The sequence below is a fragment of the Saccopteryx leptura genome, chromosome 3 (genome assembly GCF_036850995.1).
Source record: "Saccopteryx leptura isolate mSacLep1 chromosome 3, mSacLep1_pri_phased_curated, whole genome shotgun sequence".
NCBI classification, from domain to species: domain Eukaryota; kingdom Metazoa; phylum Chordata; class Mammalia; order Chiroptera; family Emballonuridae; genus Saccopteryx; species Saccopteryx leptura.
Window position 1 is genome coordinate 188,372,276 of NC_089505.1, and position 27,290 is coordinate 188,399,565.

Genomic DNA, 27,290 nt, shown 5'->3' on the forward strand with positions numbered 1-27,290 from the left:
TCAGTTTGTTGATTTAAATTTACTTGTTCTTTATTTTAAATATTGTATTTGTTCCCGTTTTGCTTTTTTACTTTAAAATAAGATATATGCAATGTGTATAGGGATTTTTCATAGTTTTTTTTTTATAGTCCGGCCCTCCAACGGTCTGAGGGACAGTGAACTGGCCCCCTGTGTAAAAAGTTTGGGGACCCCTGCTCTTAGGCCTCATGCAGGTAACTTCTCATCTTGGCCCTCAGCTACTTCCTCTGTAAAGTGAAGAGGTTGAATGATCTTAAATTCTTTTATCTGCCTAAACATTGTTGAACACAGTTTATGAGTGTCTTTGGCCTATGGCCAGATTTTGACCACAGACCATTCTCCACAGAGGTCGGAGGAAGGTAACAAATTCTGAGACAGCAGGAGTTAACAAATTCTGAGTCAGCAGGAGTTATTTTTTGCATGTAGGAAGCCTTTCAAAACCCAGGAGTCCTCAAATTAAGCTACCTTTATAACCTTCTTATTAAATTTAAATATTGTTTTCTGTCCTTTCTACTGTTTTATGTTTCTCCACCTACTCTTCCCATCCCCACCCCCAATAAATAGATTTAAAAAAAAAAGGACTCTCATGGTTTTTTGTTCTTTTTTTAGTTCTTGGAAAACAGCATATAATCACTTCTTCCTTGGTTGTCCCATGTCACCTGTGCAGACAAGAACAGAGAGAGACTTCAGATTTGGGGGTTTCCCTAATGGGTGTTCAAATGTAGGTAGAGAGTGGACTCAAGGTAGTGGAAAGTCAAGGACACTTTTCCCAAAGCAAGAGGATGTACTTTTAAGGAGTTCTAAAACACTACCACCATTATCACAGGGGCAAGAAGCCACTCCGCTGTTTCCCCTTGGTGCTCAGCTCACAACCAGCCAGTTGACCAATGGTGCCATTGGTTCTCATGTGGCTTTGTGTATCTAATATGAGCTGCTGAATGCTGTTGCTTTTGGGCGCGTGTTTACAGAGTGTACACAATCCACAGACAAACTTGAGGACTTTGCACATGGAGAAAAAGAGAACACATTGAACTAGAGAGGAGCTAGAAGAGTGAATATTCCCATAATTAGGGGTCATTCTGTGGCCTCTCACCAAATCCACTTATCAGCCAGGACAGAAAAGTACTTGCATATTGATTAGTTTTTAACAAGCTCATTAAAGGACCTTTATTCAGCTGAAAGTACAGCATTAGATTCTAGAATGAGTTTCATTTAGCCAACAAGCTGTTACCTCTATATTTGATGATTATAAATCTTTGCATAAGCTTTGAAATATCTAAAACTTTATTAACTCATTATCTTATCTATTGGTAAATGCTATAAATTTTACTTTGAAAACTTTTTTCAACTCAGTCTCTTCTTGTTTATTCTGGAACTTAGAGTCTTGCTAGTTCTGGTTCTGTAGTACCACAGCAACCTCATGCTCCTAATTTCATGCTTTACCCTGTAAACCCTGAGTCTCTCTCCCCTCCCCCATCCCTTGTTATATTCTTAATAGTAAACACTAAATATTTCCTTAATCTTTATTTTGAAAGAACTTTTTTCTCAGAGGCTTTAGTGACTGACAATTTGAAGTCTTCCTTGTGACCTCATCATCACACTGACTTTCTGGGACAGCCAGTTCCTACTTACAGCACCCTCATGTCCATCCTTGTATTCACGTCTTTCAGTATATATATATATTTTTAATTTATTGGGATGACACGGTTCACAAACCATACAGGTTTCAAGTGTACATCTCAATGAGGATAGAAAGAGACTTTGCTTGGGGCGGGGGGTGGGGAGGCATGATGTCATGTTCTTCAGCATTTTTAAGGACAGTCCTCTTTCTGTTCTTGTCATCCTCATCAGGGAAGCCTAACTTCAGCAGTCCAGCAAAGCCACCCTAACTTTTCCTGCTGTGTCATGTTTAGTTACGTTCTTTTTATTTGTGCTTCCACTTATTTTAAATTTTTGATGTGAATTCTCTCTGCCCCAATTAGCTTTTCTTTATATTTGGTCTATAAGTACAAACACAGTACCATCTCTTTTCTGAAGTATATATTTTGGGGCCTTTAATGAATCCTTTTTTATGCTAAATAACACATTTATTTCCTCACATTCAAAAGCTTGGTCAATGAAAACTTTTTAAATTTATTCCCCATTTAGTTCTGAGGGCTCCTAAAGCTTTTGTTATTCATGTTGTTTAGCACCCCTCCCCCCCAACGCCCAGCACCACCAACATACATTGAGTCTAACTGTAATCATCATCTCACTCCTTCAATCCCAGGTGCCAAGGATTGAAGGCTCCATTTCTATTTAAGAAACACAACAGAGCATGAAGGCTCAGAGAGAAGCAACAGAAGCAGGACTAGAAGTGGTAATAGAAAGTTCCTGTGTGGGAAGAGAGAAGGTGATTCCTTCCACTGGAACAGAGTCTCCCACATCCGACACTAAGCAGCTAGATGGAGCACTAAGAAACCCCTGTGCTAAAGAAGGCATTGTCCCCAAAAGTGTATCTGTGTGGAGCTCCAACAGTCATTTCATTCTGTCGAGACTTACATGGCATGAATATAAAAGAAATAATATTTTCCTTTTTGTTTCTAGCAAGTATGGGTGGGTCCCTAGTCTTGTATTCTCTCAGAGCAGAGTAGTTTCTAGGCTTCTTTGAGTCTTCAAAATTCCTTTCTTACTGTGTTTACATAGTGCATGGCTAGAGATAAGGAAACTGTTGACTTAGTAATAGATCACATTATCTCACACAAACAAGTTTATAAAATGGATTTCAAACTCTGATTGGGAAATAATGTTGTTTGTTATCATTCTTTTCTTCATTGATGGAAGTTTTTCCTAGTGGAATACCTCCTGTTTGGTGGTTAGGAAGTTTGGTTCACTCTGGACTTGTCCTTTCTTTATCCTCTGTTAGATAGTACCAAGGAGTAGAAATATTTTAGGCCAAACATTTAATGCTCATCTTCTGCAAGATCCAAACATTTTTCTGCTTTCATGGTAAAGGAAACATTTTTTTTTAATAATTTTATTTTTTTAATGGGGTGACATCAATAAATCAGGATACATATATTCAAAGATAACAAGTCCAAGTTATCTTGTCGTTCAATTATGTTGCATACCCATCACCCAAACTCAGATTGTCCTCTGTCACCTTCTATCTTGTTTTCTTTGTGCCCCTCCCCACCCCCTTTCCCTCTCCCATTCCCCCCTCTCCCCCGTAACCACCACACTCTTATCAATGTCTCTTAGTTTCACTTTTATGTCCCACCTACGTATGGAATAATGCAGTTCCCGGTTTTTTCTGATTTACTTATTTCGCTTCGTATCATGTTATCAAGATCCCACTATTTTGCTGTAAATGTTCCGATGTCATCATTTCTTATGGCTGAGTATTATTCCATAGTGTATATGTGCCACATCTTCTTTATCCAGTCATCTATTGACGGGCTTTTTGGTTGTTTCCATGTCCTGGCCACTGTGAACAATGCTGCAATAAACATGGGGCTGCATGTGTCTTTACGTATATAACCCTGAGTTTTTGAGTTATATACCCAGTAGAGGGATTGCTGGGTCATAAGGAAGTTCTATTTTCAGTTTTTTGAGGAACCACCATATTTTCTTCCATAATAGTTGTACTACTTTACATTCCCACCAACAGTGTATGAGGGTTCCTTTTTCTCCACAGCCTCTCCAACATTTGCTATTACCTGTCTTGCTAATAATAGCTAATCGAACAGGTGTGAGGTGGTATCTCATTGCCGTTTTGATTTGCATTTCTCTAATAGCTAAAGAAGATGAGCATCTTTTCATATATCTGTTGGCCATTTGTATTTCTTCCTGGGAGAAGTGTCTGTTCATATCCTCTTCCCATTTTTTTATTGGATTGTTTGTTTGTTTGTTGTTGAGTTTTATGAGTTCTTTGTATATTTTGGATATTAGGCCCTGATCTGAGCTGTTGTTTGAAAATATCATTTCCCATTTAGTTGGCTTTCTGTTTATTTTGTTATCAGTTTCTCTTGCTGAGCAAAAACCTCTTAGTCTGATGTAGTCCCATTCATTAATTTTTGCCTTCACTTCTCTTGCCATTGGAGTCAAATTCATAAAATGCTCTTTAAAACCCAGGTCCATGAGTTTAATACCTATGTCTTCTTCTATGCACTTAATTGTTTCAGGTCTTATGTTTAGATCTTTGATCCATTTTGAGTTAATTTTTGTACAGGGGGACAAACTGTAGTCCAGTTTCATTCTTTTGCATGTGGCTTTCCAGTTTTCCCAGCACCATTTATTGAAGAGGCTTTCTTTTCTCCATTGTGTGTTGTTGGCCCCTTTATCAAAAATTATTTGACTATATATATGTGGATTTATTTCTGGACTTTCTATTCTGTTCCATTGGTCTGAGTGTCTATTTTTCTGCCAATACCATGCTGTTTTGATTGTCGTGGCCCTATAATATAGTTTGAAGTCAGGTATTGTAATGCCCCCAGCTTCATTCTTTTTCTTTAGGATTGCTTTGGCTATTCGGGGTTTTTTATAGTTCCATATAAATCTGATGATTTTTTGCTCTATTTCTTTAAAAAACGTCATTGGAATTTTGATGGGAATTGCATTAAATTTGTATATTGCTTTGGGTAGTATAGCCATCTTGATTATATTTATTCTTCCTAGCCAAGAACAAGGTATATTCTTCCATCTCATTATATCTTTTTCAATTTCCCTTAACAATGGTTTATAGTTTTCATTATATAAGTCCTTTACATTCTTTGTTATGTTTATTCCTAAGTATTTTATTTTTTTTGTTGCAATTGTGAAGGGGATTATTCTTTTGAGTTCGTTCTCAATTGTTTCATTGTTGGCATATAGAAAGGCTATTGACTTCTGTATGTTAATTTTGTATCCTGCGACCTTACTGTATTGGCTTATTGTTTCTAGTAGTCTTTTTGTGGATTCTTTGGGGTTTTCGATGTATAGGAACATATCATCTGCAAAAAGTGATACCTTTACTTCTTCTTTTCCGATATGAATGCCTTTTATTTCTTTGTCTTGTCTGATTGCTCTGGCTAGAACCTCTAGTACCACATTAAATAAGAGTGGAGAGAGTGGACAACCCTGTCTTGTTCCTGATTTAAGGGGGAAAGCCTTCAGTTTAGTGCCATTTAATATGATGTTAGCTGATGGTTTATCATATATGGCCTTTATCATGTTGAGATATTTTTCTTCTATACCCATTTTGTTGAGAGTCTTAAACATAAAATTGTGTTGTATTTTATCGAAAGCCTTTTCTGCATCTATTGATAAGATCATGTGGTTTTTGTTCTTTGTTTTGTTGATATGGTGTATTACGTTAACTGTTTTACGTATGTTGAACCATCCTTGAGATTCTGGGATGAATCCCACTTGATCATGATGTATTATTTTTTTAATATGTTGTTGTATTCGATTTGCTAGTATTTTGTTTAGTATTTTAGCATCAGTATTCATTAGAGATATTGGTCTGTAGTTTTCTTTTTTTGTGCCATCCTTGCCTGGTTTTGGTATGAGGGTTATGTTGGCCTCATAAAATGTGTTTGGAAGTATTGCTTCTTCTTCAATTTTTTGGAAGACTTTGAGTAGAATAGGAACCAAGTCTTCTTTGAATGTTTGATAAAATTCGCTGGTATAGCCGTCAGGCCCTGGACTTTTATTTTGGGGGAGGTTTTTAATGGTTTTTTCTATTTCTTCTCTACTGATAGGTCTGTTTAGGCTTTCTGCTTCTTCTTGACTCAGTCTAGGAAGGTTGTATTGTTCTAGGAATTTATCCATTTCTTCTAGGTTGTTGAATTTAGTGGCATAAAGTTTTTCATAGTATTCTACAATAATTCTTTGTATATCTACGGTGTCCGTGGTGATTTCTCCTTTTTCATTTTGGATTTTGTTTATATGAGTTCTTTCTCTTTTTTCCTTGGTAAGTCTTGCCAAGGGTTTGTCAATTTTGTTGATCTTTTCAAAGAACCAGCTCCTTGTTCTATTAATTTTTTCTATAGTTTTTCTGTTCTCTAATTCATTTATTTCTGCTCTGATTTTTTTATTATCTCCTTTCTTCGGCTGGTTTTGGGTTGTCTTTGTTCTTCTTTTTCTAGTTCCTTAAGGTGGGAAGTTAAGTGGTTCACTTGGGCTCTCTCTTGTTTGTTTGGTGTTTTTTTTTTTTTTTAATTTTTTTTTTTTTTGTATTTTTCTGAAGCTGGAAACGGGGAGAGACAGTCAGACAGACTCCCGCATGCGCCTGACTGGGATCCACCCGGCATGCCCACCAGGGGCGAAGCTCTGCCCACCAGGGGGCGTTGCTCTGCCCCTCCAGGGCATCGCTCTGCCACTACCAGAGCCACTCTAGCGCCTGGGGCAGAGGCCAAGGAGCCATCCCCAGCGCCCGGGCCATCTTTGCTCCAATGGAGCCTTGGCTGCGGGAGGGGAAGAGAGAGACAGAGAGGAAGGAGGGGGTGTGGGTGGAGAAGCAAAGGGCGCTTCTCCTATGTGCCCTGGCCAGGAATCGAACCCGGGTCCCCCGCACACTAGGCTGATGCTCTACCGCTGAGCCAACCGGCCAGGGCTTCTCTTGTTTGTTCATATATGCCTGAAGTGATATGAACTTCCCTCTTATCACTGCTTTTGCTGCATCCCATAGATTCTGATATGTCGTATTGTCATTTTCATTAGTCTGTATATATCTTTTGATCTCTGCACTTATTTCTTCTTTGACCCATTCATTTTTTAAAAGTATGTTGTTTAGTTTACACATTTTTGTGGGATTTTTTTCCTCTTTTTTGCAGTTGAATTCTAGTTTCAAGGCTTTATGATCAGAAAATATGCTGGGTACAACTTCAATTTTTCTGAATTTGCTGATGTTGTTTTTGTGGCCCAACATATGGTCAATTCTTGAGAATGATCCATGTACACTAGAGAAAAATGTATACTTAGTCACTTTGGGATGAAATGTCCTGTAGATGTCTATCATATCCAGGTGCTATAGTGTTTTGTTTAAGGCCACTATGTCTTTGTTGATTCTCTGTTTGGATGACCGATCTAGAGCCGTCAGCGGTGTATTGAGGTCTCCAAGTATGATTGTATTTTTGTCAGTTTTTGTTTTAAGATCAATAAATAGCTGTCTTATATATTTTGGTGCTCCTTGGTTTGGTGCATATATATTAAGAATTGTTATGTCTTCTTGATTCAGTGTCCCCTTAGCCATTATGAAATGGCCATTTTTGTCTCTGAGTACTTTTCCTGTCTTGTAGTCAGCATTATCCGATATGAGTATTGCTACAACTGCTTTTTTTTGGATGTTATTTGCTTGGATTATTGTTTTCCAGCCTTTCACTTTGAATTTGTTTTTATCCTTGTTATTTAGATGAGTTTCCTGTAGGCAGCATACAGTTGGATTTTCTTTTTTAATCCATTCTGCTACTCTGTGCCTTTTTATTGGTGAGTTTAATCCATTTACATTTAGTGTAATTATTGACACTTGTGAGTTCCCTATTGCCATTTTATATCTTGCTTTCTGTTAGTTTTGTGTCTTGTTTGATCCTTCTCTTTCGTTTTTCTATCTTTTGTTTTTATTTGGTTGTATTCCATACATCTTTCCTCTGTTGCTATCTTTTTTAATTCATGTGCTTCTGTGGTGGTTTTTTCAATGGTGGTTACCTTTGATTAATGAAAAGGGTCCCTACCCTGTTCATTGTAGCGAACTATTTTGTGAGTACTTTTGTACTCCATCGTCCTTTGCTACTGTTAATCTCCATCTTCTCCCCCTTCCTTCTTTTTGTTGTTGTCACAGTTTAAATTTGGTTTTATTGTGTTCTTCTTGGAGCTTTTACTTGTGGCTCTGTTTTTTTTTTTTTTGTTCTTTGTATCTGATTGGAGAACCCCCTTTAGTAATTCCTGGAGTGGGGGTTTTCTGATGATAAATTCCCTCATCTTTTCTGTATCTGTGAATGTTTTTATTTCTCCTTCATATTTGAAGGATAGCTTTGATGGGTATAGTATTCGTGGCTGAAAGTTCCTCTCTTTCAGGACTTTAAATATTGGGGTCCACTCTCTTCTAGCTTGTAAAGTTTCTGCTGAGAAATCTGATGATAATCTAATGGGCCTTCCTTTATATGTTGTATTCTTCTTTTCCCTCGCTGCCTTGAGAATTTTTTCTTTGCTGTTGGTTTGTGTCAATTTCATTATGATATGCCTTGGAGTAGGTTTGTTGGGGTTAAGAAAACTCGGAGTTCTGTTTGCTTCTTGAACTTGAGGCTTTAGTTCTTTCCACAGGCTTGGGAAGTTCTCATCTATTATTTGTTTGAGTATGTTCTCCATTCCATTTTCTCTCTCTTCTCCCTCTGATATACCTATTATTCTTATGTTATTCTTTTTGATGGAGTCAGATAATTCTTGTAGGGCTATCTCATTTTTTTAAATTTTTGAGTCTCTTTCTTCTTCTCTCTGTTGTGCCTCAATTTGCTTGTCTTCTATTTCACTAATCCTCTCCTCTATCTGACCTGAAGGGAACATTTTTTTAAATCAGCATCACTATGGATACTGTATGTAATTATATATCTTATTATTCTAATAGTCATAACACAAGATAATTACAAACATATTCTTCACAAAGATTTACACCTAATGTATCTATAACCACAAAAACTACAGTTAGACTTTGAATTGAAAATTTGAAGAACATTTGCCTAGTCTTAGTGGGCTGCCAGGGAGGAGGGTGAGAAGGGAGATGGCTAGGGGGTACAGGGAATTAGAGGAATGACATCTGAGCACTGATGAGGGCAGCCACGGTGCAAAGGCAGCAGGAATGATGGCACTGAGGGCTGTTGGAGAAACCCTCGTGGGGAAAGAGGCTGAGGAGGAGGGATAGGAATAATCTAGAGGAGACTGTTTTGGGAGAAGAAGTTAAGCACAGGAAAGGCAAAAATGCTTTAGAAATGCATGAGGAGTCATCTCACAATAAGATTCTAATGAAATGATCAGGGACAACATGCAAGGCAGGTCTTATAATAAATGTCTTTGTAGATAAAACCAAGGAGGTAAACTAGGTGGCCTCTAAGCTGCTTTTGACAATAAAATATCCTTTAAAAAACTCTTCTGTGGAGCAAATACTATTAAAAGAATTGTGGCCATCACTATCAGCACTCTTGATAGTCCAGGACTGACTTGAGAGAACACTGCATCGGACAAGGATGCTTGTAGACATAATTATCTACGCTTGGAGGAGTCCAGGGTCCTGTGGCATAGAGGGTCCTGTCCTCAGACCAGCAGCATCAATCTCTCTGGACCACACATTAGAAGGAAAGAACCACAAGGTATAACTGGATGAGAATCCACATTTTAACAAAATCTTTATGTCAACAAGATTTGCAGGCATGTAGGAGTTTAAGAAATATTGTTCTGTGACAGTGGCTCTTGACCTTGACTGCAAATTAAAATGACTGGAAAGCTTTTAAAAATACCCATGCCAAATCCTCATTTTCCGGAGATGGATTTGATTAGTGTGGAGTGGACCTGGGAATTGGTATTTTAAAAATTTGCCTAGTGATTTTATAATATGCTGTCAAGGTCAAGAAATACTGCTAGAGAGACACCTGCATATTAGATGGGTTTCAACTGATAACTTCTTAACTGCTCAGTATTTCGCTGGTAACTCTCAGCAGGGCTATACTGGGTCTCAGGATTTCAGAAGCGGAAATTCCAATTAATTCTAACTTGAATTAGCTTGACCTCCTAATTAACTCTTTAAGTTCTTCGGGAACTGCACTGTCTCTGTCAATTTGTATTCAGTTAAGGTGGTAGTTACTTTTAATTGCCTTAGCTAGGAAAACTGCTAATTTATGCATAAAATAGAAGGGGAGAATTGGAAAATCCACATAGAAAAGAAGGTTGCTGATTTTTGCTGGAGGAGAATGACATTAACAGCAATCGTGACTAACCCTATGTGCCAGGCCCTATTCTTGGCACTTGACACTTCCCAAGTTATTTATAGTTCTCCAGGATCCCAGAAGGTGTCTCCATGATGCACAAGAGAAAAAAGAAACAGAAGACATCAGGTGCCTTGCACGGCGTCACAGGACTACTAGTGGTAAGAACAAGGTAGGAACCCAGGCAGTGTGGCACAGAATTCTCCTAACCACTGCTTCCCATGGCATCATCAATGCACTTCTTTGAATTTCTGTTCTCACTCAAGGAATCTCAGGCTGTAGAAAAAGGGAGAAAGTAGGGTTATCCATGATTTGGACAGAATAAGTGGCTACTTACTGGGTGTTCCTGCAGATCCAGAACAGAAGATCTGGGGAGGAACTTAGAGATAGAGGATCTACACAGTTGACTGTTCAAGTCTAGATAGTGTTATACTATATGCCCATGGGCAGAGGAGGCATTAACTAGGACTAAACTGAGGTGAGCAGTTGCCCTTCTTAGAGGTCATCTGAATGGTATTGATACAGGTTACAAAGTGGAGGGAAACCCCAAACTTCGGCCCGCGGGCCACATGCGGCCCCCTTAGGCCATTTATCCGCCCCGCTGCACTTCTGGAAGGGGCACCTCTTTCATTGGTGGTCAGTGAGAGGAGCATAGTTCCCATTGAAATACTGGTCAGTTTGTTGATTTAAATTTACTTGTACTTTATTTTAAATATTGTATTTGTTTCCGTTTTGTTTTGTTTTTTTACTTTAAAATAAGATATGTGCAGTATGCATAGGGATTTTTCATAGTTTCTTTTTATAGTCTGGCCCTCCAACGGTCTGAGGGACAGTGAACTGGCCCCCTGTGTAAAAAGTTTGGGGACCGCTGCCTTGGAGTGTTTTAAGCAGATTAGAACATGGAAAAATGTGTTCACATAGATAGCTCTGCTTAGCGTTAAGCAGTTTAAAAGTGTTCACTGCCGACCCTGGCCAGTTGGCTCAGTGGTAGAGCATCATCCCGGCATGTGGAAATCCCAGGTTCAATTCCTGGTCAGGGTACACAGGAGAAGTGCCCATCTGCTCCTTCACTCCTCTCTCTCTCTCTTGCTTCTCTCTCTCTTCTCTTCCCCTCCTGTAGCCATGGCTCGATTGGAGCAAGTTGGAGCTGAGGATGGCTCCATCGCCTCCACCTCAGGCACTAAAAAATGGCTCTGGTTGCAATGGAGGAACAGCCCCAGATGGGCAAAGCATCACCCCCTAATGGGCTTATTGGGTGGATCCCATTAGGGTGCATGCAGGAGTCTGTCTCTGCCTCCTCATCCTCTCCTTAAAATCAGTCAAACAAACAAACAAACAAACATAACAACAAACAAATAAAAAAACGTGGTCACTGCCATTGTAATTTTAAGTGATCTAAGTTCTTTTTTAATGCTCAGTCAACCATTTTAATTAAGATTTTTTCAGAATTTAACACATCTATGATCCTATTTTGATGCAGTATAGAATAAATGACTTTTTACTCAATCTACTCTGAAGGAGTTAAAATCTGAAGAGAGAAGAGACACAGTAGTCTCTGCCCATTTACAATAGTTAACTCACATAAACATTCACATATGCACGATGCAAATGAGAGTCTACATGCTGACAACGCTGGCTTCTTTGCTCTTTGGTACCTAACTCTAGTGAAAAGTTGGATATAGTATTTAAACAACAAGGCTTATTAAAAAGAGCTAGGTGTTGCAAATAAAGACTCAAAAAATATTAAATATAGTGAAAATTTTCTTTTTTAATTTAATGAATGTTTTGGTCACTGTTCCAGTAATTTAAAAATCATTAATGAGCTAAATACGATTGATTTTAAAAGTTACTGTTCTCTAAGCTCTGAGTAATCAATTTTTTTTCTCTGCCAAATTTTAAATGGATTAGTTTCTTTCTTTTTTTTTAAATGTAGATTTGAGGAAGGCATCAAAAATCTTTACCCAGAATTTCAAGGAGCCCAAACTAGTTTGAATGGAATGTTAACACATCTGAAATGTCAATACATTTTTTCCCTCTGGTTAGTTTCCTGTGATTTGGAGTCCTGATTTTGGGAGTAATTTTTAATATTCTATTTTTTAAGTGTTTGCATTCAAGGAGGATATTGCCTTTGGGACTTTCTTAACCACTTAAATTCTCCACAAGTGAAAAACAGGTGAAAAAGCCAAACAGGATGCTTATTTAACAGTGTTGCAGTCTCCTCTCAGATATATGCACTCCTGAATTAAATTTTCTGAAACTGTCATGTTTGTTGTTGGTTGTTTGTTTGTTTGAAGTTTTTGTTTGTTTGTTTTTCTGTTTTTTTTTGTTTTGTTTTTTGTGGGTTTTTTTGCATATACAGTTTACATTTTTCACACCAATTCAAAGATTGGGCGGAAGCTGCCTCTTCTGCCATTTTTATTTTGATGGAACAGAATGGCATGTGGGCATGTGGTGTGGGGGGCTGTATGTGACCCTCACCTTACTTATATAAAAAATCAGGGTAGAGTTCCTGCACTTCTCCTTGGGTAGGGAAAAAATCATGGCTGTTTTGCAACCTGACATTTTGGTGATTAATTTTCCCACAAAATCATATTTAGGGGTTGGGGTAGTAGGAGAAGCAGGGAGAGGAATAAAATTTTCCATTTTAAAAATAATTATTTTTCTCTTATGAAGAAGCAACCTTGTTCTACCCACCTATAATTAGAAAGCTTAGCTCAGTGACATACTCCCATTGTCCAAGACCCTGTCTAGATGAGAATTTCAACCTCAAGTATAGGATGTGATTTTATCTGGTAATTGCTTTACTAAAGGCTGAGAAGTGACCCAATGGGAAAGAGATGAGAACTCATCCTCGAAGGTATTGCTGACATTGGAAGACCTAAAAGGGTCATTTCCTTCAAACCAAACCAAACCAAGCCAAATCTATACAAACAACAAAAAACCTTGACATTTAAACATCTTGTTTCCTTCAAGCCCTTAGTTAAAGAGGAAGAACCTGAATCCTTTTTTTTTTTTTTTCATTCTAGGGCTAGTGACTACTTGTTCTCTGACTCCTAAATTCTTTAAAGATTATTTTTAGCCTTAAATTTAAATGAGACATTTTTTATGGGAGGAAGGGAGATGATATGATGAGATTCTTTGAGGAAGTATGGCCTTCCTCCAGGCTTTTCCTTTGCCTTCTGCTTTGAACTAGTTTCCCCTTTCTTCTCAGGAGCAGTAGAGAGAGGATTATGAAGAAGTATCTCTATAGGTAAAAGAGAAATCAACTGACCCCATTTCCAGTAGTTGAGCTTCTCTCCAAATAGGTAGATGCTGGCACTGAAGATGTAGCTGACAGAGAAGAAGGCTGCTAGGCCCACTGCGCTGAGTTTTGCAAACACAGGGTATACCCACGTACCAGTCTTATAGTAGATCCATAGGACACTGTGGAAAATGACAAGCCACACTAATTAGGACAGTAGGGGAAAAGCTATTTTCTTTTTAGATCAGTGAGTTCTAGAGCTCAGGCAAATGAAATAAATTCATAGTGGGTATTTGTCAACAGTTAATCTTTTCCACAAACCCACAGAAGTGAGTCTTTTCTAGATAGGCTTGATTTAATGAGAAATATCTATTTCAAGATCTGGACTTGGCTATTTTACCTAATCTATTAATATTAATTAACTTCAGTGATGTTGAAAAATATGAGAGTTTATTGAACACATCATTAGTCAAAGACGGTGTGGAGAACATGACTTATTCTTTTCCCTGAGAGGTAAGACCTGCTGAGACATTGAGCTTGCTAAGATAGCATCTGTTTGCTGGGTCTCAGCCAGGCAAGTGGGGTTTACATGTCTGTACTTAAGAGTCAGGTGTAGCTTGACCAGGCGGTGATGCAATAGATAGAGCATCAGGCTGGGACACGAGAGATCCAGATTTGAAACCTCAAGGTCACCGGCTTGAGCGCAGGTTCATCCGGCTTGGGTGTGGGCTCACCAACTTGAGCACAAGGTCACTGGCTTCAGTGTGGGATTATAGACATGACCCCATTAAGCCCAAAGGTTGCTGTCTTGAGCAAAGGGTCATTTGCTCTGCTACAGCCCCCTTCCGCCCCAGTCAAGGCACATATGAGAAAGCAATCAATGAACAATTAAGGAGACTAAGGAGCCACAATGAAGAATTGATGGTTCTCATCTCTCTCCTTTCCTGTTTGTCCCCCTCTCTGTCTCTGTCACACAAAAAAAGAAAGAAAAAAGAGTCAGGTATAGCTTTTCATTGGCTCTTCAAGTCTGTTGGGTAGGAGGGACAGAAATTGAGCATTTTACTCTAACACATACACCTGAGGTTTAATTGTTGGCCCTGATTTTACCTCCTGGAGAGAGCCATGGGTCGAGTGTTAAGTATGAGTGGCTGAGATTATAGAAGGCTTGGATCTTGCTCATGTGAGGATAGAATAGAAGTGATACCTGTAAGCCAAGAAAAAGAAAGAAATGCTAGGAGAAGAGCCATAGTTTTAAGTGAAGTCGAAAAATGTAGTTTTCTGGAAATCAACCACACTGGAGGATGCCAAAGTCTGAAATAACTTTTAAAATTAATTATGGGCCCTGGCTGGTTAGCTCAGTGGTAGAGCATCGGCCTGGCGTGCAGAAGTCCCGGGTTTGATTCCCGGCCAGGGCACACAGGAGAAGCATCCATCTGCTTCTCCACCCCTTCCCCTCTCCTTCCTCTCTGTCTCTCTCTTCCCCTCCCGCAGCCAAGGCTCCATTGGAGCAAAAGATGGCCCAGGTGCTGGGGACGGCTCCTTGGCCTCTGCCTCAGGCGCTGGAGTGGCTCTGGTCGCAACAGAGCAATGCCCCGGAGGGGCAGAGCATTGCCCCCTGGTGGGCAGAGTGTCGCCCCCTGGTGGGCGTGCTGGGTGGATCCTGGTCGGGCGCATGTGGGAGTCTGCCTGACTGTCTCTCCCCGTTTCCAGCTTCAGAAAAATACAAAATAATAATAATAATAATAATAATAATAAAATTAATTATGGGGAAGATGATATATCAGCTACAGTTTCTAATTGGTTAAGAGTACAGTATCTGGAACCAGGCTTCCTAATTCAAATCTGAGTTCTGACACCTATCCATCATGTTGCCTTCAGCAATTAACTTAACCTTTCTGTCCCTGCCCTCAGGTGTAAAGTGAGGGTGCAAATATTATGTACCTATAAGGCCATTGTAAAGATTAAGAGGGTTATTACATGTAAAATAGAAATGGCGCATTGTGATCATTTATTAAGAATTGAAAAGCTTCTCTCCCCTGAGGTGCCACAGTAGGAGCTTTCTCAGCAACCTTTATTTTGAGGCTATTTATCTCTAGTAACAATCAGGATAGGCTAGGTCAGGGGTGGCCAACAGTTTCTGCCCCCAGGCCAGATTAGAAAGCAAACTTTTTTCACAGGCCAGATGAAATATTAAAATTAAAAAATGTTAAATACAAAAATGATTCATTTAAGTAAACAAAATTTTATTATATAATTTGTTTATGAATAAATGTAAGTAATTTAGTACAACAAATTAACAAAAAAACTAATGTGCATCGCCTATTATTTTTTTAATATCTGGCTCTATACTTGTAGTAGCTATTCTTAACACAGCCTCAAAATGTAAATCATTCAATCTTGATCTTGTTGTATTTTTATTTAAATTCATTAAAAATAGTTTGTTCACAAATATAAGTTGAGCTGAAGATATCGTAGTTTATGTATAGCAATTTAAAAGTACCACTTTTTTCATTTCCACAGTGTGTCATGTGGAGAATATTAAAATTTTTTTATTTTATTTTAATGGGGTGACTGATCAATCAGGGTACATAGGTTTAGAGCAGTGGTAGTCAACCTGATCCCTACCGCCCACCAGTGGGTGTTCCAGCTTTCATGGTGGGTGGTAGAGGAACAACCAAAGTATAAATAAAAAGATAGATTTAACTATAGTAAGTTGGTTTTTTTGTTTGTTTGTTTTTTAAATATTTAATAAATTTATTTTTTTAATGGGGCAACATCAATAAATCAGGATACATATATTCAAAGATAACAAGTCCAGGTTATCTTGTCATTCAATTATGTTGCATACCCATCACCCAAAGTCAGATTGTCTTCTGTCACCTTCTATCTAGTATTTTTGTGCCCATTCCCCTCCCCCTTTCCCTCTCCCTCTCCCCCCTCCCCCCATAACCACCACACTCTTTTTTTTTTTTTTGTATTTTTCTGAAGCTGGAAACGGGGAGAGACAGACAGACTCCCGCATGCGCCCGACCAGGATCCGCCCGACTGGGGTCCACCCAGCACGCCCAGCAGAGGCGACGCTCTGCCCACCAGGGGGCAATGCTCTGCCATGACCAGAGCCACTCTAGCTCCTGGGGCAGAGGCCAAGGAGCCATCCCCAGTGCCCGGGCATCTTTGCTCCAATGGAGCCTCGCTGCAGGAGGGGAAGAGAGAGACAGAGAGGAAGGAGGGGTGGGGGTGGAGAAGCAAATGAGCGCTTCTCCTATGTGCCCTGGCCGGGAATCAAACCCGGGTCCCCCGCACGCCAGGCCAACGCTCTACCGCTGAGCCAACCGGCCAGGGCCCACCACACTCTTATCAATGTCTCTTAGTTTCACTTTTATGTCCCACCTATGTATGGAATAATGCAGTTCTTGTTTTTTTCTGATTTACTTATTTTGCTTCGTATCATGTTATCAAGATCCCACCATTTTGCTGTAAATGATCCAATGTCATCATTTCTTATGGCTGAGTAGTATTCCGTAGTGTATATTGCCATATCTTCTTTATCCAGTCATCTATTGATGGACTTTTTGGTTGTTTCCATGTCCTGGCCACTGTGAACAATGCTGCAATGAACATGGGGCTGCATGTGTCTTTACGTATCAATGTTTCTGAGTTTTTAGGGTATATACCCAGTAGAGAAATTGCTGGGTCATAAGGAAGTTCTATTTTCAGTTTTTTGAGGAAACACCATATTTTCTTCCATAATGGTTGTACTACTTTACATTCTCACCAACAGTGTATGAGGGTTCCTTTTTCTCCACAGCCTCTCCAACATTTGCTATTACCTGTCTTGTTAATAATAATAGCTAATCTAACAGGTGTGAGGTGGTATCTCATTGCAGTTTTGATTTGCATTTCTCTAATAACTAATGAAGATGAGCATCTTTTCATATATCTGTTGGCCATTTGTATTTCTTCCTGGGAGAAGTGTCTGTTCATGTCCTCTTCCCATTTTTTTATTGGATTGTTTGCTTGTATGTGGTTGAGTTTTGTGAGTTCTTTGTATATTTTGGATATTAGGCCCTTATCTGAGCTATTGTTTGAAAATGTCATTTCCCATTTAGTTGGCTGTCTGTTTATTTTGTTATCAGTTTCTCTTGCTGAGCAAAAACTTCTTAGTCTGATGTAGTCCCATTCATTAATTTTTGCCTTCACTTCCCTTGTCTTTGGAGTCAAATTCATAAAATGCTCTTTAAAACCCAGGTCCATGAGTTGAGTACCTATGTCTTCTTCTATGTACTTAATTGGTTCAGGTCTTATGTTTAGATCTTTGATCCATTTTGAGTTAATTTTAGTACAGAGGGACAAACTGTAGTCCAGTTTCATTCTTTTGCAAGTGGCTTTCCAGTTTTCCCAACACCATTTATTGAAGAGGCTTTCTTTTCTCCATTGTGTGTTGTTGGCCCCTTTATCAAAAATTATTTGACTATATATATGTGGTTTTATTTCTGGGTTTTCTATTCTGTTCCATTGGTCTGAGTGTCTATTTTTCTGCCAATACCATGCTGTTTTGATTGTTGTGGCGCTATAATATAGTTTGAAGTCAGGTATTGTAATGCCCCCAGCTTCCTTCTTTTTCCTTAGGATTGTTTTGGCTATTCGGGGTTTCTTATAGTTCCATATAAATCTGATGATTTTTTGTTCCATTTCTTTAAAAAATGTCATAGGAATTTTGATGGGAATTGCATTAAATTTATATATTGCTTTGGGTAATATGGTCATTTTAATTATATTTATTCTTCCTATCCAAGAACAAGGAATATTTTTCCATCTCATTGTGTCTTTTTCTATTTCTCTTAACAATGCCTTGTAGTTTTTGTTATATAGGTACTTTACATTCTTTGTTATGTTTATTCCTAGGTATTTTTTTTTTTTTTTGGTACAATCATGAAGGGGATTATTTTTTTGAGTTCGTTTTCTAATATTTCATTGTTGGCATATAGAAAGGCTATGGACTTCTGTATGTTAATTTTGTATCCTGCAACCTTACTGTATTGGTTTATTGTTTTTAGTAATCTTTTGTGGAGTCCTTCGGGTTTTCGATGGATAGGATCATATCATCTGCAAAAAGTGATACCTTTACTTCTTCTTTTCCAATATGGATGCCTTTTATTTCTTTGTCTTGTCTGATTGCGCTGGCCAGATCTTCTAGCACCACGTTAAATAAGAGTGGAGAGAGTGGACAACCCTGTCTTGTTCCTGATTTAAGGTGGAAAGTCCTCAGTTGTATGCCATTTAATATGATGTTGGCTGATGGTTTATCATATATGGCCTTTATCATGTTGAGATATTTTCCTTCTATACCCATTTTGTTGAGAGTCTTAAACATAAAATTGTGTTGTATTTTATCAAAAGCCTTTTCTGCATCTATTGATAAGATCATGTGGTTTTTGTTCTTTGTTTTGTTGATATGGTGTATTACGTTAACCGTTATATGTATGTTGAACCATCCTTGAGATTCTGAAATGAATCCCACTTGATCATGATGTATTATTTTTTTAATATGTTGTATTCGATTTGCCAGTATTTTGTTTAGTATTTTAGCATCTGTATTCATTAGATATATTGGTCTGTAATTTTCTTTCTTTGTGCCATCCTTGCCAGGTTTCAGTATGAGGGTTATGTTGGCCTCATAAAATGTGTTTGGAAGTATTGCTTCTTCTTCAATTTTTTGGAAGACTTTGAGTAGAATAGGAACCAAGTCTTCTTTGAATGTTGGATAGAATTCACTAGTATAACCGTCTGGGCCTGGACTTTTATTTTTGGGGAGGTTTTTAATAGTTTTTTCTATTTCCTACCTGCTGATTGGTCTGTTTAGGCTTTCTGCTTCTTCATGACTCAGTCTAGGAAGGTTGTATTGTTCTAGGAATTTGTCCATTTCTTCTAGATTGTTGTATTTGGTGGCATATAGTTTTTCATAGTATTCTACAATAATTCTTTGTATATCTATGATGTCTGTGGTGATTTCTCCTCTTTCATTTTGGATTTTATTTATTTGAGTCCTGTGCCTTTTTTCCTTGGTGAGTCTTGCCAAGGGTTTGTCAATTTTGTTGATCTTTTCAAAGAACCAGCTCCTTGTTTTATTGATTTTTTCTATAGTTTTTCTGTTCTCTATTTCATTTATTTCTGCTCTGATTTTTATTATCTCCTTTCTTTGCCTGGTTTTGAGTTGTCTTTGTTCTTCTTTTTCTAGTTCCTTAAGGTGTGAAGTTAAGTGGTTTACTTCGGCTCTCTCTTGTTTGTTCATATAGGCCTGAAGTGATATGAACTTCCCTCTTATTACTGCTTTTGCTGCATCCCAGAGATTCTGATATGTCGTATTGTCATTTTCATTTGTCTGTATATATCTTTTGACCTCTGCGCTTATTTCTTCTTTGACCCATTCATTTTTCAGAAGTATGTTGTTTAGTTTCCACATTTTTATGGTTTTTTTTCCCCTCTTTTTTGCAGTTGAATTCTAGTTTCAAGGCTTTATGATCAGAGAATATGCTTGGTACAATTTCAATTTTTCTAAATTTGCTGATATTGTCTTTGTGGCCCAACATATGGTCAATTCTTGAGAATGTTCCATGTACACTAGAGAAAAATGTATACTCTTTTGCTTTGGGATGAAGTGTCCTGTAGATGTCTATCATATCCAGGTGTTCTAGTATTTCGTTTAAGACCAATATATCTTTATCGATTCTCTGTTTGGATGACTGATCTAGAGCCGTCAGCGGTGTACTGAGGTCTCCAAGTATGATTGTATTTTTGTCAGTTTTTGTTTTAAGGTCAATAAGTAGCTGTCTTATATATTTTGGTGCTCCTTGGTTTGGTGCATATATATTAAGGATTGTTATGTCTTCTTGATTCAGTGTCCCCTTAATCATTATGAAATGACCATTTTTGTCTCTGAGTACTTTTTCTGTCTTGTAGTCAGCATTATTAAATATGAGTATTGCTACACCTGCTTTTCTGGGGGTGTTGTTTGCTTGGAGTATTGTTTTCCAGCCTTTCACTCTGAATTTGTTTTTATTCTTGTAGCTTAGATGTGTTTCTTGTAGGCAGGATACAGTTGGATTTTCTTTTTTAATCCATTCTGCTACTCTGTGTCTTTTTATTGGTAAGTTTAATCCATTTACATTTAGTGTAATTATTGATACTTGTGGGTTCCCTATTGCCATTTTATAAATTGCTTTCTGTTAGTTTTGTATCTTGTTTGATCCTTCTCTTTTGTTTTTCTATCATTATTTTTTGTTTGTTTGTATTCCATACTTCTTTCCTCTGTTGCTACCTTTTTTAAGTCAAGAGTTTTTGTGGTGGATTTTTCAAGGGTGGTTACCATTAAGTAATGAAAAGGGTACCTACCATATTCATTGTAGTACCCTATCTTATGAGTATTTCTGCACTTCATCGTCCTTTGCTACTGTTAATCTCCATCCTCTCCCCCCTTTTTTTCTTTTGTTGTCACAGTATAAATTTGGTTTTATTGTGTTCTTGGTGGAGCTGTTACTTGTGGATTTGTTTTGTTTTGTTCTTTGAATCTGGTTGGAAAACCCCCTTTAGTATTTTTTGGAGTGGGGGCTTTCTGATGATAAATTCTCTCATCTTTTCTGTATTTGTGAATGTTTTTATATCTCCTTCGTACTTGAAGGATAGCTTTGATGGGTATAGTATTCTTGGCTGAAAGTTCCTCTCTTTCAGGGCTTTAAATATTGGGGTCCACTCTCTTCTAGCTTGTATAGAGTTTCTGCTGAGAAAGCTGATGATAATCTAATAGGCCTTCCTTTATATGTTGTACTCTTCTTTTCCCTGGCTGCCTTGAGAATTTTTTCTTTGTCATTGGTTTGTGTCATCTTCATTATGATGTGCCTTGGAGGGGGTTTTTTGGGGTTCAGAAAACTCGGTGTTCTGTTTGCTTCTTGAATTTGAGGCTTTAGTTCTTTCCACAGGCTTGGGAAGTTCTCGTCTATTATTTGTTTGAGTATATTCTCCATTCCATTTTCTTTCTCTTCTCCCTCTGATATACCTATTATTCTTATGTTATTCTTTTTGATGGAATCAGACAATTCTTGTAGGGCTTTCTCGTTTTTTATTATTTTTGAGTCTCTTTCTTCTTCTCTCTGTTGTGCCTCAAGTTGCTTGTCTTCTATTTCACTAATCCTATCTTCTATCTGGGCTGTTCTGTTAGCTAAGCTTGTTACCTCGTTTTTCAGCTCGTGAATTGAGTTTTTCATTTCTGTTTGATTTGTGTTTATAGTTTCAATTTCCTTGGTAATATATTCTTTGTTATTGTTGAGTTGTTTTCTGAGCTCCCTAAATTGCCTTTCTGTGTTTTCTTGTATATCTCTGAGTATTTTTAGAATTTCTATTTTAAATTCTCTGTCATTTAGCTCCAAGGTTTCCAATATTTTAAATCTTTTCTCCATATGTTTTTCCACATCTATTTGTGTTACCTCTCTATCTTTTGTATCCAGAATATTCTATTTCCTTTTTCTTATTGGCATCTGAGGGTGGTCTTGTTGATAGCACTAATTAGAATTAATAAAGAATAAAAAGAAAAAAAAGGAAAAAAGAAAAACACCCCACAAAAAAAAACAGTAATAATTTATTATTTTCCCCCTTTTTTTTTCTTCTCTTCCCCTCCTCTCCCCTTCTTAGGGAAATATCGTGATGACCTGTAAATTATATTATGCTAAATGGAACAAAAGCTGCCTATAACAGAGGGCCTGATTTGGGGTGAAGAGTTCAAGGGGCAAAAAAGGGAATAGGGACCTACTAAATGCAAAAAAAAAGGAGAAAATCTTAGACAAGTATAAAATGATTTGCTTGTAAGTGATGGTTGACTAAGAGATATAATAAGAGGGATAAGAGGGAAACAGAAAAAAGGAGAAAAAAATAATAATTAAAGAAAATATAATAAAAATAAAAAGTAAAAATCTGTTGTATTAAGTGGAGCAAAGACTAAATACAATGGAGACCTTGGGTTGGGAGGAATGCTAATGAGTTAAAAAGCAAAGTAAAAAAGTACCCAAAATGCCACAAAAACAAACAAACAAAAGAAAACCAAAAACAAAAGCAAAAATAAACAAACCAAAAAAAACTTGAGTCCCAAATTAAATAATTTGTTCGTGATTGAGGATTGAATGGGAGGAAAAGTAAAAGGAGAAAAGAAGAAACAAATAGAAAGGAAAAAATAAGAAAAAGAGAAAAACAAGGGAAGAAATAAAGGAAAAGAAAAAAAAACAAAAGTGGAGAGAGTGAGAGTTAAGGGTTTTGGAGTGTAACCCTAAAGGAGAGTAAGGATGAAGAAAAGAAATAAAATGTAACACTCATGGGTAGTGTAGATCAAGAAAAGGGAAGCATAAGATGGGCAGAGAATAAAAGGACTGAGGTGGAGGATATAGAAATAATAATAATAAAGGCAATAAGATAGAAGAAACAAACAACAAAAAAAAATAGTGGAACAAGTTATAAAGTCTTTGGATTTTTCTTGATTTTGAGAGGTTAACTTTTTCCTTTTTCTTTTCTCTCCCTCTTCCTGGTCAGTGACTCTGTACCCCAGGCTCTGCCCCTGTGTCACGCTTAGGTAGGGATTTGCAGTTGATGGGATTCTATGGCAATGTCATATAATTGGCTTTAGTCTTGTTGGTAGTTAAGGCTTGTTGGCATTTGCAGAGTCCAACAATGAGAGAGTTTGCTTTCCCGGAGTCTCTCTCCTAGTCTCCCCTTCCTGAATTAGCAGCCTGGTGATCCAGCTATGAGACTGCGACTGCTTCTGCCTGGGGAGTAAGAGGCTCAAAGAGCTGGGAAATCCCCACTCTATCCCCAGTCAGCGCAAGGCTCTGGGTAAGGCTCTGGCAGTCAGAGCCTCCAGCATAATCAGGCAGGGCTGGGAGTCAATTGTTGTCAAGGTGACTGTTCAGCGCCTAGCATTCATTTGGACCACTCAACCCAAGCTTTCCACACTTTGTAGCCTATTTTGGCACTAGTCGCTGCTTGCTGTATAGATCTTAACATCTGCCAAGTCCCTCTTGTTAGCGTATATCCCTGACTATGAAGGCTCTGTCAATCAGAAGTTGCCCCCGCCCCTTTAGCGAGAGGGACTAAAAAATATCATGCCTCTTGTTTTGGATTGCTGAACTGAGAGAGATCTTTTCAATTAGAGCCCCGTGGGTGCGCAGATTTCATGGGTTAAGCTAATTTCAGTGATTAGATCCGCAGCTGTGCTCCAGAAAGTATTTCAAGCTGCCCGCGTGCCCCTCCCCCAACGCTTGATTGTTAGCTTGAATGGCTGGGTGAGGTGCCCCACCCATGGAGAGAATCTCCAGAGTAGGGAAGATAGCTTTGGCGCCCTTCCCGCTTGCCTTGCCGCTGGCGGCTGGGGTGCACTGGGCACGCAGGAGAATGGGACACTCTGGGTGTGCGGGCGAGTGGGGTGCTCTGGGCATGTGGGCGAGTGGGACATTCAGGGCACGTGAGCGAATGGGGTGATCTAGGCATGCCGGTGGCTGGGGACTCTCACTCGCAGTGTGTGGGCCGCTGGGGACGCTCGCGGTGCAAGGGAGCTCGCTCTATGACCGGACCACGGCATGGGGCGTGCGCAGTTTCTCACAGCATGCCGGCGGCTGCTCGCAGAGTGTGGGCGGGCAGTTGCACGCGTGGGTTGACTCACCACAGGCGTACTCCCTCCTCGGCTTGAATGAACGTCCATGCAGTAGTTAGCTTCTTCCACAACCTCAGCTCTGACCCGTCTTTCAGATTCAAGTGATAAAAGTCTTTTCGCTTTCAGTGTGTGTGGAACTCCGGAATGCTCTGAGGATAAATTTTTCTGTTTCTAGTTGATAAATTTGTTGAGATTTTGGGAAGATCTGTCGGACACGCTGCTCACGGCACCATTTTCGTGATGTCACTCAGATTTTCTTTTTTAATCCATTCTGCTACTCTGTGCCTTTTTATTGGTGAGTTTAATCCGTTTACATTTATTGTAATTATTGACACTTGTGAGTTCCCTATTGCCATTTTATAGATTGCTTTCTGTTAGTTTTGTGTCTTGTTTGATTCTTCTCTTTTGTTTTTCTATCTTTTGTTTTTATTTGGTTGTATTCCATACATCTTTCCTCTGTTGCTATCTTTTTTAATTCATGTGCTTCTGTGGTGGTTTTTTCAATGGTGGTTACTTTTAAGTAATGAAAAGGGTTCCTACCCTGTTCATTGTAGTGCACTATTTTGTGAGTACTTTTGCACTCCATCATCCTTTGCTACTGTTAATCTCCATCCTCTCCCCACTCCTTTTTTTGTTGTTGTTGTCACAATTTAAATTTGGTTTTATTGTGTTCTTCTTGGAGCTTTTACTTGTGGCTTTGTTTTTTTTTTTTTTTGTTCTTTGTATCTGATTGGAGAACCCCCTTTAGTAATTCCTGGAGTGGGGGTTTTCTGATGATAAATTCCTTCATCTTTTCTGTATCTGTGAATGTTTTTATTTCTCCTTCATATTTGAAGGATAGCTTTGATGGGTATAGTATTCGTGGCTGAAAGTTCCTCTCTTTCAGGACTTTAAATATTGGGGTCCACTCTCTTCTAGCTTGTAGAGTTTCTGCTGAGAAATCTGATGATAATCTAATGGGCCTTCCTTTATATGTTGTATTCTTCTTTTCCCTGGCTGCCTTGGATAAGTTGTTTTATAAAGATTTATTCCGCCAAACTTAGCGAAAATCCAACATAAAGTATTTGGTAAGTAATTATTATTATATGCTTTAACTTGCTGTAACTCTGCTTTATAAATTTTATAAATTCAAGTTACTTCCCTACTTTATAAATCACCATTACTGTGGAATGGGTGGATGGTTAAAAATTTTACTCCTCACAGAGATACAAAAGTGGGCGGTAGGTATAAAAAGGTTGACTACCCCTATTATAAATAATCCGATGTCATCATTTCTTTTGGCTGAGTAGTATTCCATAGTGTATATGTACCACATCTTCTTTATCCAATCATCTATTGAAGAGCTTTTTGGTTGTTTCCATGTCTTGGCCACTGTGAACAATGCTGCTATGAACATGGGGCTGCATGTATCTTTACGTCCAGTGTGTTTGAGTTTTAGTGGTATATTCCCAGTAGAGGGATTGCTGGGCTATATGGTTCTTCTTTTTTTAATATTTTGAGGAACCACCATATTATCTTCTATAATAGTTGTACTACTTTACATTCCCACCAACAGTGGATGAGGATTCCTTTTTCTCCACAGCCTCTCCAACACTTATTACCTGTCTTGTTGATAATAGCTAATCTAACAGATGTGAGGTGGTATCTCATTGTAGCTTTGATTTGCATGAGAATATTAAAAATTTAATTGCGGGCCACATAAACTCATTATGTGGGCAGATCTGGCCTGTGGGCCGTATGTTGGCCATGCCTGGGCTAGGTTATTCTTCATAAACAACATTCAGATTTGGTTACCCCAAGCTATCTATCAAAGGAGGGAAGAATGTGATTCTGGGCTTAATTAAACTTTCAGAAACCCAAATGTGATCTTAATTGTTTCAAATACTTGAAGTTTGTCAACTGCTTGTGGAAGAGACCACGGATAATACCAGAAGCAGGGCAAGGGACACATCTATGGCATGAAATTTAAGGGGCTGTCTCTGTGCATCAAAGGACACAGTGATAAGAGTGTAAATTGAACCCATGAAATGGGGAAAATATTGGCAAATCATGTCTGATAAGGAATTAATATCCAGAATAGAGAACTCCTACAAATCAACAAATAACCCAATTAAAAATTGACAAAGTACTTACATAGACATTTCTCCAAAATGTACTTAATGTCACTAAACTACATATATAATAATGGTTAATATGAAAAATTTTATGTTATGCATATTTTACCATAATAAAGAAACATTTTTAGGGGATATCCCTTTTCCGGTCATACAAGAGTGTGGTTGGCCCTTGGTCCCCAGTTGTGGCCCTGCTAGTACTGCTCTGCTGCCTCGAACTTGGATAGATACTTCTCTTGTGTACGCAAAACTTGACTAGATTAAAAACAAATGGTAATTGCTATTTCCAATAGTGGAATTGCATGCAAGTACATTCCATTAATGCATGCATTTTAGAAGGATGTGCATGTACTCCTTTCCTCCATGGCTTCTTCTCACCACATCCAAGAGAAGGTGTAAGGGAAGGAAGTTAACATCCCCAAGTAGCTAGGGTTAAGAATTTGGGATCAATGAGCACATCTAAATATATTCTAAACAGGTTGCGTCAATTAGTTCACTTTGTTTATGTACTTGAAATCAGGGCTTCCTATTTCCTCATGCATGCTTATATAAGATAGTTGACAAATAAGGACATTCCTCTAGGTCTGGAAAGTTTCTGTTTATTTACATTTGTTTCCTTGAGCATAAGGTTCTGGAAAGGAACGTTTCTGAGGTAAACTAAGAAAGTCTGTACTTTCACAGAAAAAGTGTGAAGAAAGTTATAGGTTATGTTAACTGACAGTGAGAAGAGTCATGAAAAAACACATAGAGTATCATGCAAGAATGCAGTTATTTAATGAAGGGCCATCAGCAGAGACACCTGAGTAGGAAGATGTCATACTCAGGTGGTATCACTTCTTCATGGCTTGTGTGAATATATGTTCAAAGGGGGAAGAGAAAAGGAGGAGGAGAATAAAAAGGAGGAGAGGAAGGGAGGGAAAGAGAGATGGAGGCAGAGAGAAATGGAAAGGAGGAAGGGAGGAAGGACCAATTTAGCAAATCAAAAGTGAATTTATCATTCTTTCTCTGTCTCAGCATCAGCTTTTCCTTAGCCCCAGGTGAGACTCAATAACATCATATCTAAATGTTTCTCCAGTGCACTCACTTCATGATCTCAGTCCAGGTCTTTCAACTCACCTGGGTTTCTGTAATTGTCTCCTCACTGGGCTTTCTGGCTCCCTTCAATCCACTTTCCATACTGTAGGCCACCAGTAATCTAGCCATCTTTCTAAAAGGGAAATCCACTCATGGAGTACCCCTGATTCCAGTGGGTCCCTGTTGCTTTAGAATATCTAGGCTCCCTCATTGAGCCTACC

At 38.4% G+C, this 27,290-nt stretch overlaps 1 protein-coding gene across 1 annotated transcript in view; it reads right to left on the reverse strand.

Annotated features, from left to right (window-relative positions):
- Positions 1-586: 586 nt before the first annotated feature.
- The window catches only part of ADTRP (androgen dependent TFPI regulating protein), an 85,562-nt gene continuing 58,858 nt past the window's right edge, over positions 587-27,290 (reverse strand). Inside the window, exons 5-6 of the mRNA XM_066372244.1 lie at positions 13,222-13,373; positions 587-677 (exon numbers count right to left, since the gene is read on the reverse strand). Of these exons, the coding sequence (XP_066228341.1) occupies positions 649-677; positions 13,222-13,373 (181 nt within the window). The 3' untranslated portion in view covers positions 587-648. The remainder of the gene's footprint in view (positions 678-13,221; positions 13,374-27,290) is intronic.